The sequence below is a fragment of the Dasypus novemcinctus genome, chromosome 1 (assembly GCF_030445035.2).
Source record: "Dasypus novemcinctus isolate mDasNov1 chromosome 1, mDasNov1.1.hap2, whole genome shotgun sequence".
NCBI lineage: Eukaryota > Metazoa > Chordata > Mammalia > Cingulata > Dasypodidae > Dasypus > Dasypus novemcinctus.
In genome coordinates, this window is record NC_080673.1 from 177,088,458 (window position 1) to 177,099,848 (window position 11,391).

Genomic DNA, 11,391 nt, shown 5'->3' on the forward strand with positions numbered 1-11,391 from the left:
GGTAAGAAGTAAATATTTGGCCAAAAGGTCTCTTCCTGCTCTTTTTACTTTAGGTTTACCATTTTCTAGAAATATACCTACCATTCTTAATTTATTTGTGAGTGTTTATAAGTAATCTTATAAGTAAGCTGACATGTTAACTGGAATCTTCAATGGTCATAAAACGGATAAATGCGCTAAAACAAAACAAAAATCTGCTTCTAACTCCAGGTAAAGCAATAACACAATAAAGCCCCACTATATTGAATGCCAGGTTAATCTAAATAATTCACGTGCATCAAAAGACATAATTTCAAAAGCCATTTAATGCAATGGAGTTCAAATCTGTGTCTCCTTGGATTGCTTTGATTTATTCAGTATAAAAGCAAAGGAAGTGCACTTCTGCTTATCCAAATTGCTACAATAAAGTAATAAATATATCTATATAAATTATTTCTTAGGAAACAGTTTTAATAATTATGCAAGCAATAAAAACTAATATCCCTTTTGATCACATCTTTATAAGCTCTATGGCTAAAGATGATTTTTCCTTTGCCTAAATTCTACTCAGATCACACATACAAAGCATATTTACTAGAAAACTATTATTTGATATTATTTGATAGTTAGAAATGTGTTTCTTGAAAGGAGTCCTGGCAATAAGAAATGTGTGATGTTTTGTTAGCAGTGTTCCTACAGCATGAAACACAGAAGTTACCAAAAGGTTTATTTGCTGTGTGTCAAATAAACTTTGATGGGCATAAAAAGTAAACTTACTGAGTATTATATATCACACAAGCAAAACTTTCAAAAATAAATTTTATATTATCTAAAATTCACCTCAGGATATGCATTCTTTTTACTGTTTCTACATTTCACTGAAAAACAACTATGTCAAAAGTACATCTAGTTTTTATAGCCTCAGTAAATCACAATGCATATTAAAATATTCTTGCACACAGTGCATCAATCATGAATATTTTTGTTGCTTGGCTGAAATAATAAATGGCTTGTTCAATTTATTTTTGCTTTTAAACTTTGAATACTAATCATGAGAAAATGCAAATGTTAGTGGCATATCACCACAGAAGCTGAATTTTTGTAGATATCAAAGTATTAAAAATGTAGTTTTGCGTGACATTTGCATATCATTAAATACTTCGAAACCAACATTCTTGTCAAAATAGTAAGTATTTCAGCATTCTTGTCACAATATTAAGTAAGCAGGATTGGTACTACATTTGCATGAATCAGTATCCACTCATCTGTAAAATCCTGCATGATGCATAAAATAGCTAAAACCTTTATAAGTGGTCAATTTTCATAGATGCCAATAGCACCTTTACAGATTTTCTGTGGATGCAATTATCCACTTAGTAGCCACAAAGGAAAACAATTTCATATTAAATGTAACCATCCATATTCATACATACATATTTATTCTGGGTACGGGGAAAAGAAGGTCCAATTAGGACTGTCAAGTGCAAAGAGAAGTACAAAACACTGCCTACTATGAATATGTCCTTCAGTTGCTTCTTGAACTTTAGGTCTAACTTTCAAAATACAATGATACACCTTAGTTGGAAGAATAGATGCCTCCAGCTTAATTAATGGTAAATAAATTGACGTAAAATTCCTGCTACTAAAAAGTTTAACAGCTTTAAAAAAAAATTTTTTTTTACAGGGAAAAAAAACACAAAGTTTACAGAAGATGTTCTGCCTCTGAGTTAATAGCCCTCTCAGGGATTATATTTAAATGTATTTGGAATACATCTTACCTGTTTGCTGTACTTGTTATTGGTTTGACAGCTGTATTCAGAACAGTGATCTGATCCAATTGAAATGTTGTCTCCTGCTCCCACAAATGTGTTGGCTGGTGGTAGATCTTGTACCGCCTGGTGTTTTTTTCCTGCAGTTGGTGACTGGGGGTGAAGCTGGACAGTAGGCAACGGGGAACTAGATTTGTAATGCCTGGCCAGATCAGGACTGCCAGGCCCACCATTAACAGATCGGTATCGCCCCATGCTGGGGCTGTCTGACAGCTTCTCATTGACACTATCATACCTCTGTCCATTTGGTTTAGAAGCTTCTACTGTGACAATGCTGCTGTAAAGAGGCTGCTTAGATTTTTTGTTTTTCTTGTCCTTTTTAGGCTTTTTTGATTTGTCATGCTGTTGGGGTGTAAAAAAGTCTTCATGATCTTTTTTGCCGGCTTCATAGCCATTTTTATTTTTGGACCTGCAGTACCTTGCCATCACTACAATTAAGATGATCAAAATCACTGTCATAATTCCTGCAACCACCCCAATGACAATGCTGAGTCTCTGTTTGCTAATTTCATAGCTTGGATCTCCAGCTATGTCCTGGGTGAGTGGGGTGTGCAAACTTCTGGCTATCTGGGAGTCAATCACAGTTGCATTAGAAACACTTTCATTGACAAACACATGTACCAGAGTCGTGGTGGACTGGGAAGGCTGCCCACTGTCATTCACTTGCACCACCAACCTGTGCAAGCCATAGTGCTTTTGGGTGAGTTTCCCTACTAAGGAAACCACACCACTGGTGGAATCAATCTCAAACAGCTTGAAGGGATTCCCTCCCACAATGCTGTAGTTAAGGTCTGCATTGATGCCATCGTCACTGTCTGTTGCCAACACTGTAGCTACTACTGTCCTGACATTACTTGAAGGTGGCAGTAAAGTGTAAGAAATGTTTCTGGGAAGGGTAACTGTGGGAGCATTGTCATTCTCATCCATCACAAAGAGAGAGACTGTAGCTGTGGCCGATCTGGGAGGATCTCCCCCATCCACAGCCTTAACTCTGAAAGTATATGTGGTCTGATGTTCCCGGTCAAAAGACATTGTGGAGTATATGGTCCCTGTGTCATTTTCAATGGAAAAAATGTTACTGTTCTCCTCTATGTAGAGGCTCATCTCTGCGTTGCGCCCCTTGTCAGCATCCATCACAGTGACCATCCCCACAGGGCTGTTGGGCTGCAAGTTCTCTTTCACATAAAAGGTAAAGACGTCCTGCATAAACTTAGGGTCATTGTCATTCTTGTCAGCCACCTGCACAATCACCGTGGTGCTGCCCTGGAGCACCGGGATGCCTTTGTCTTTGGCATTAACTTTAAACTCATACCTGTCAGTCTGCTCGCGGTCCAGCACCGAATTGACCAGGATGTCCCCAGAATCGGGATCGATGGCAAAGATCCCCATCACCGACGTGTCCAGGGAGTAGGCGATCTCCGCGTTCTTGCCGCTATCCGCGTCTGTGGCCAGCACGGTGGCCACCCTCTCGCCGGGGATGTTGTTCTCCGGGAAGTAAACCTCCACCACCGACTGGCCGAAAACGGGCGGGTTGTCGTTGGTGTCCCCCACCTTGACCACCAGGGAGTTGTTGCTGGAAAGGCTGGGGCTGCCCGAGTCCACCGCCACTATGACCACGTTGAACTCCCGGGTGGTCTCATAGTCCAGGGGGGCCGAGGTGTGCAGGAAGTACTTTTTCTTGTTCTGGTCGCCCTCTGTGTCGCTGGCCGGCTTGAGCTGGAAGGGCACGTCGCCCACCACGGTGCAGGTGACCACCCCATTCTCTCCTTGGTCTCGATCCGACACCTGCACCAGGGCGATGGGGGTGTCGACCAGAACGTCCTCAGCCACGTTGGCCACCCCGTCTTTGAGTGGGATGCGCCCGATCTTGCGAATTTCAATGGACGGCACGTTGTCGTTCTCGTCCTTGATGTTGAGCACCACGGTGGCCTTGTCGGTCTTGGGGGGCTGCCCGCGGTCGCGTGCCATGACAGTGAAACGCAGTTGGTTCACCTCCTCGCGGTCGATGCGGTGCAGGACGCTAAGCCAGCCAGACATCTCGTCTAGGCGCAGCAGCCGCCGCACCGACTCGGTGGCCGCCCCGAACACGTACTCGATTTGCCCGTTGACCCCCACATCCAGGTCCGCGGCGCGCAGCTGCAAGATGGGGGTCCCCGGAGCGCTATTCTCCGCCAGGTCAGCCTCGTACACGCTCTTCTCGAAGCGGGGGCTGTTGTCGTTCACGTCGGTGATGAGCACCCGCAGGATGGCCTGCGACGAGCGCGGCGGGTCGCCGCCGTCACGCACCCTCAGGGTCAGTTCGTAGGAATCGCGCTGCTCCCGGTCCAGCGCCCCCTTCACGATCAGCTGCGGCTGCTTCTCGCCGTCCGGGGTGTCGGCCACCTGCAGCTCGAACACGCTGCTGCGGCCGCCCGGGCTCGCCCCGCCGCCGCCCTCGGGCGCGTCCAGTCGCCGCTTGGAGCCACCCGTGCCGCCGCCGCTCGCGCCGTTCCCGCCGCCCCCTGGGTAGGGGGCGCTGTCGGCCGGCCCCGCACGCCGGCCCTCGCTGCCGCCGCCGCCGCCGCCCCCGGGCTCCTGGAGCAGCTCGTAGCGCTCGATCCCGTTGCGACCGAAGTCACGGTCGGTGGCGGTAGGAAGCAGGTAGAGCGTGCCCACAGGCCGGTTCTCCTCCACCGTCAGCGTGAGCACCGGCGACGGGAAGGTGGGCGTGTTGTCGTTGATGTCGAGCACAATGACCCGACCCTCGAATAGGTCCACCCAGCTCTGCGAGGGCCCGATCACTGACACCTCGAAGTCCAGGAAGCACTCGTTTTCGTCGAAGATCATCTGACACTGGGGCAGCTTCTCGCGGTCGATGCGCCGCTCGCTGGTGCTCAGCTCGCCGGTGAGGTTGTCGATCTTCAGGTACTCGGAGCCCGACTCGAGGCTGAAAGTCACCTCGCCCGAGCCCGTCACGATGCCCAGGTCCGAGGCGACGTTGCCGATGCGGACGTCGGCGGGGCCCTCTTCGGCCAGCCGGTACCGAAGGAGTTGCTTGGCGGCCGCCAAGCTGATCGAGAGCGGCAGGAGGAGGCAGCAACCCAGGAACCAGCCGCGCACGCAGCCCGCCGTCCGCATCCTAAGCATCTTCTCTTGCTGCTGCTGCTACTGTTCCTTCTAACCACGGTCCCCTCGGCGCCCCCCTCCTCTGGGGTGGGCCGTTTATCCTCGCCTCAGTCCGATCCCCTCCCGGAGAAAGGAAGGAGCAAGTGAGAGGGAAGAGAGGAGGGCAAGAGCGAGCAGCGTGCAGAGTCAGCCGGGAGAGAATCAGTGATAGATCCTTCTTTTCTTTTCCCTTGCTTCTTCTGAAAGTTATTGTTTCATAATTCATGCAATGGGTGCTAATCGCCCTCTGGCCGGCCGTCGTTCAGTCGCAGTACTCACAGTTCACGGGACACTGCGCGCGGCGGGCTCGGAGCCCCCCCCCCCCCGCCCCCCAGAGTCATCCCCGCAGCGGACGGAGGATCCCGCTCTCTCCCGTCCGGGCTCGGTCGGAGAGGGCCGGAACCGCTCCTTCAGGCGAGCGGAGGAGCCCAGAGGCGGCAGCGAGGGAGTCTGCAGCCTCCCCCCGCCAGCCAGCCTGGCTTGTCTTTGCTGCTACTCCAGTTGAGTCCAATACACGTTCCAGTCACTCACGCCAGACCCAGCCTCCGCTCCGGCTCCGGCTGCCCAGGCAAACGTGAGTCGCTTCCTGCACTAGGCGCCGGGGCCAGCAACAAGCCAGTCTCAACTCCGACTCGGCTCAGGCAGCAGGGGAGCCAGCCAACAGCTCGAGAATGAAAAAGCCCTGGCAGGTCTCTTCCGGCACGGTGCAGAGGAGACTACTCGCGTCACAGCGCGGTCCGCGGTCGGGTCTCCCCGGCGCGCCGAAGAGCAGCCCGAGCCATCTTCCGAGACGCCCAGAGCGTCAGTCCCTTCTCAACCCCAGAGAGCTCGGGTTTCTCTTTTTTAACAACTCTGCGCAAGGTCATTAGTCACGGAGCCGCCGCCTGAAACCGCAGCAGCCGTTTGCCCGCGGGGGCTAGGGCTGAGCTGTGCGCACCGCGCGGTGCCCAAGTTTGGGTTCGCAGCCGCAGAGTCCGTGCCTTTCCTCACCTGCATTCGGCCCGCAAGTCGGAGCAGTGGTATCTGCAGCGCTGTGCGCGATTCTGGGAGGAGATTGCAGCCTCTCTCTTTCTCCCCGCGCGCTCTCACTCTCTCTCACTCGATCCCTCCCCTACCTCCCTCCCTTCTCTCCTCCCTCCCCCCTTCTCCTCCCTCCTCTCCTTTCCCCTTTCCCCCCTCTTCAACTCGCTCTCCGGCACGCTCCCTCGCTCCTTCCTCAGTCCCAATGCGGGGAACTCGAGCTGAACTTGATCTTTTTGCAGTTCAAAGGTGAGCAAACCCAGCTCGGAGCACCAGCGACGCTGACCCGGCGAAAGCGCCCAGCTGGGCTCCCCCAGTGGCAATTAACAAAGATGCCCATTTCTGTCCGGATTCCCGAAGAAAAGCAAAAGGCATTTGGGCGGGATGGGGGTGGAGTCAGAGACAGCGGCCAAGTAGCTTTATGAAAAAAAAATCCAGTGTGCCAAGGGGAGAAAAAGTGCCTGTAGGTTGTTGCCTCGGAAGTGCCCAGGCACAGCGGGTGAATTCCGCAGTTGTCTCGTCCCTTTCCACGTCTCGGAGAGTCTGGTGCAGGCGCTCCCGCCGTCCCCGAGCTGCCTCGGCTTGGAAACACTGAATGGCAACTGGGAAGCTCCTGTTAGCTCGCCGGGAGCTGGAAACCCTCAAGTTTGCCCAAAGTGGTGGTTGCTGCTGTGAGCCCGCTCGCGGTTCGACCTCGTCCCTACCGTGGCGGCGGCGGCAGCCGAGCTGCCGAAACTACACACTCGTAGAACAGGAGGGAGGAGGGCCGGGAGGAGGGCGGCGAGGGGGAGTACCAGCCAGCGCGCTTCGGAAAGCCCAGCTTCTGCTCCGAGGGCCGATCTGAGCGTGCCCAACTCCAACCTGTCCCCCTTACGCTTAAGCCTGTCCCTACCCGATGAGTTCAGCTGTCGTCATCTCGGGGGTCCTTGCTTTCCCTCCCTCGGGCGGATAAATGTCCTCTTGCCTCTAAGGCCCGGTGAGTGTGTGAGCGCGCTAGTGTGGGTGTCAGAAAACCTTTCTCCTTTATTCTCCTCTCTCGTCGATTTTGCCCCCTCCCCGAAGGTGTCTGTGGTTCGAAATTGACCGTCTTGATCGGGGCATGGTTATGGGTGGCTTGGGGACCCCGCGTGCGCCCAGGAAACCACGCTGGTGTTCTGAGAAACCATGATGGGCTGCAGTGTTAGAGAGAGCAAACTCCAGGGAGAACTGGAGAGGGGATCCTTTTTTGGGAGCGCAGACATTGGAGGCTGGGTTGGGGGCGGGAGTGGTGGTGCCTATCTTTGTTTAAATGCTTGGCATTCCTGCCATCGTGCATGCTTATAAGGCGGCAGGCCGTTTGTGCGCGCGCGCCTGGGGAATAAACACATGTTAGACGCCTCGATATTATTTTCTGAGCAAAAACCTTCAGCCTTTAGTAACTGGCAAAGTGTAGCGTCACCTATCTGGATGAAAGGGAAATAAACTTAAATGCCAACTTTGTGTACCGAAGTGTCCGCAGCTTCTTTTCTTCTCTTGACTTCGTGGCACTTGATCGCCCATGGAATTTCCCCCACGCGAGGCTTCCCCAGTTTTCAATCACGCCCACCGAAGGCCGCATCACCAGACCTCTCAGTCCTGGCTGTGTTTTTTGCGCTGTAGCCTTTTACTTCTAATTCATTTTAACAGCTGTTAAACGGGGGAGGGGAGCAGGATTAAGAGGACTGAGGCGGACAGGAGACATTTGAGGAGAGTTCTTTTTTTGCGCAGCCAGCTCCCGAGGTCACACAAGGGGAGAATTCTTACCACCTCAAAAGAGAAAAAAAGATTATTGCTGGGATTTGTTAGGACCTCAGATCGTCTAGTCTGTAGGCATCCGAGGACTTCCCCTTAAAGGAAATTTTAAAGTGAAAAGAAACAAGAAATCCGCCCAGAGTGTTTACTCTGCCTTTACGAGACCTGTGCGGGAAAGCAGAATGCTTTAAACAAGACTAACACCAATAAAGTCTTCGAGCAGATGTAGCGCGCGGTTGTTTGGCCAAGCGCAGAGAACAGGAAAGGGCGGGGGGGGGGGGGGGGCGGCAGCGGTTTCCAGCTCTTCCTTTGGGCGAAAGCCGAGCAGCGGAGCGTGGGAGTGTGTGGTGTGAGTGGTGTGTGCCAGAGCGCTGGCGCGGATTTACCACCCCGATAAAGCAAAACTCCAGGGGTGACGACTCCTCATCCACGGCCTGGGCGGAGAACTCGGCCTTAATCCACCCCCGGCCCCAACTCTTCCTCCGCCGCTGCCGCCGGAGCCGCTTTTCATTGTATCTGCAGCATCAGCGAGAAAAGCCCGCGCGCAGGCTCAGTGCGCACCGCCGCAGTCCCGAGCCGGGTGGGGGCGGGTGCTGCAGCGCCGCCGCGGCCGGCTGAGTGGCTGGAAGGCCAAATTCTCCTTATATTTGCCAAGAACTCGGGTTTAATCGAAACCCTCTTGCCAGCCTCCCCTGCCACTCCCTCTTTTTCCTGGGTCTTAGGTGGAAGACGCAGACCGTCTCCACTCCGCGGCCTTGCGCCGGTGCATTCCGATGCGCGGCAATATGGTGCAGTGCGCTCACTCTCCTCGCCGCCTTTACTAGGTTTTGCAAACTTCAGGCAGCCGCGTGGGCAGAAACGTTGTGCACGCGCTCTTCGCTCCCCAGACCGTAAACTTGGATCAGCCCCCTCGCGTCTTGAGGCGTTTGCTCGCTGCCCTGGCGCCCACTCGCCTGGCGCACATTTGCAGGGAGCGGAGTGGGCGTTTTTTACCTCCAGCGCGCTGCAAATATTTTCCCGGATGAGTTGGGGCGGGGGGCGCGGAGGGGGGGCGTGTGGTACGTCCTTCACAGTGGAGTGGTTTTCTCTTAGCGAACAAGGAGTCTCCAGCCCGCCCTTCTCAGTCTCATCCCGACCAACTCGGCAGCCGAGCCAAGCCAGCGTGAGAAGTGGGTCCGACGTGTGCGGCATGGAGAACAGAGCGGGGGCCACGGAGCTCCCGGCTGGCCTCTGTCCCCACTCCGACCTTTTCCGCCGGACTGCCAGGAGGCGGCAGCGGCTTTGACCGGCCGCGCAGTTCTTGGGAAAAGAAAACGGAATGGGCGGGGTGGGAGTGGGGACGAGGTGGGAAGACCCTGGGGGCACCCATTCGGAGTTCGGGGTTGGAAGCTCCCAATCTTCTTCCGCCCCCTGTGTGGAGACTATCACTCCAGCCTCCCGCCGACGCGGCGCGGAGGATGAATGGAGGTGAAAAGCCGTTTCCCCCACCCCCGCCCCATTTCCGCAGTCTTAGAGGCAGTGTCACAAGTGCTCAGCAATTTCATTAAATGGAACCCGGGGACTTAATCCTCCACCCCCGCCCCCACCCCCACCCCACTGCCAGACCTCACCCAGGGACTACCAGATCCGGTTTAGCTCTGCCCACACACCCCGCCAGGCTTCCTAGACCCGAGGCTGCATTTATCTTCTACACCTGATAGGAAAGGGTTCCGAAGGAAATGGGATCGAAAGTGTAACCGGCTGCAATAAATTTAAGAGCCTGCCGCCGCCGCCGCCGCCGCTGCTGCTTTGGCGACAAGAACCGAAGTGAGAAAACGAGATCTCTGTCCTAAAGATGGCATTGATCCGAGTGGTAGGACGTCATGGCGTTGTAGGAAGCCAAAATGTTTGAAAGAATGTGAAATGTTGGTTTTTTGTTTTGTTTTCTCTTGATTGACCGCTTTCATTTTTTAAGGGACAATAAAAATAAACATTTCTTTGAGACCAGGATTTATAAAAATGGAAATTGGTTATAATGTAAATACCAATGATTCCTTTTCTGTGCCAAATGTCCTACCCTTAAAACGTACAGTATACGGTGGTTGGCTGTTACTTTTTCCTTTTTTTTTTTTTTTAACCTGCTAATCCCGCTTGCTTAAAAGTGCTTTGCTTTTAAGAAATTTCAGTGACTGAGCTGAAAAATAGCATTCCTGGTCCGTGAAGTAGGTTGAGCCTCAAAAAAAGACAGGAAGAGAAGTAACAGCTAAAGTTTATGGGAGAGAATACAAAGAAGTGGGTGCGTAGACATGATCTCGGGGGGGCTTTCATTTATAATAGACGCTGTATTCACAATACAAGAAAAAGGTTAAATACAGTAAACATGATAGCCAGTTCTGGAAAAAAATGTAAAGCAGTGTGACAGAAACGGAGAAAGTGACTCAAGAACTCCACCAAGGGACAAACAGAGGAAATGACACCTCTACAATCTCTAAATCCATTGACCTTTCATCTTTTTTAAAATGGCCCTGTGTATACATAAACATATGTGAAGACACGATTTCCAGTCTTTTGTGATCAACTGTTTCCCCGATTACTTCTGCGGAATTTAATACTTCGGTGCTTTCTCTAAATAATTATTAGAAACGACTGTTCTTAAATATTTATTACTTCAAAGATTAAAAATAACTGCGTAGCTATTGTATTATAGCAAGTATGAGTCTGATCCTGGGGACTGTGTTGAGGCATATTTTGAAGCTTTAAATCCATGAATGTAGAATTATAATGTGTAGTAGACTGAAATGGCTAAATTATTCATTGCAATAACAACCTTTCTGATGGACATTAAACCTCAGCAGTTTAAATAAGGAAACCGCAGATTTCCTTTTAAGCAGGTAATAACTGCTTGCATAAGTGGTTGTTTTATTGGTCTCTAGCCAAGAATAGAATCAGTTGTGCTGTTTAAATCATGAAATAATGTTATGGAAAGTCCTCTATTGATATATATAAAAAAACAACACACCTAAAATTAAACGGAGTCACTTCACACTAACAAGTGGATAACTGTAACACATTTCCACAATGCCAGTATTAAAAAAAAAAATCCCTGTTTATAAAGAAAAAGGAACACGAGAAGATAATTTTTAAGTGTTTATTAACTCATGTTGTCTCTTCTGCAGATTTAAATAGTATCTTAGGTTTTAAAATAACAGTGATAGAAATGATTTTCACTTTAAGCTTAACAGATTGACAGTTGATATTTTTCTTTCAACCTACAAAGAGGGAAATGCCAAAACATATGTAATATAACAAAGACTTGTGATTTATGCCACATATATAAAGAGCCATCCAGTTACTATAACTGAACGATGCATTGTCTTTTATTTACAAGATAATTTATGGATTTTTTAAACTTTAATTCTCATATATTCTGAAAATCTTAAATTTGTGGAGAATACTGTATGTTGCAGAATGTGTGTGAGTTTTTGAGAAATAAATAACCTTGAAAGGTAAAGCAGAGTATCATTTTATTTGGGACTATCTGAAACTGTCCCGTCTTGCTATCTATGGTAAAATTGGATATTCCATTGCCCTTTGTAATATGAACTTGAGACATTTGGCATTCCTTTATTACCATGTCAGGATGCACCAAATGTTGCTGTGAATAATGACC

The 11,391-nt window shown here is 50.4% G+C and overlaps 1 protein-coding gene across 10 annotated transcripts in view; it reads right to left on the minus strand.

The window, feature by feature from the left end:
- Positions 1 to 7,449, minus strand: part of PCDH7 (protocadherin 7) — a 440,575-nt gene extending 433,126 nt beyond the window's left edge. For all 10 annotated transcript variants that reach the window (XM_012526968.3, XM_058300022.1, XM_058300016.1 and 7 more), the window contains exon 1: positions 1,758 to 7,449. In XM_012526968.3, the coding sequence (XP_012382422.1) occupies positions 1,758 to 4,934 (3,177 nt within the window). In that variant the 5' untranslated portion in view covers positions 4,935 to 7,449. The remainder of the gene's footprint in view (positions 1 to 1,757) is intronic.
- Between the last annotated feature and the right edge of the window lie 3,942 nt (positions 7,450 to 11,391).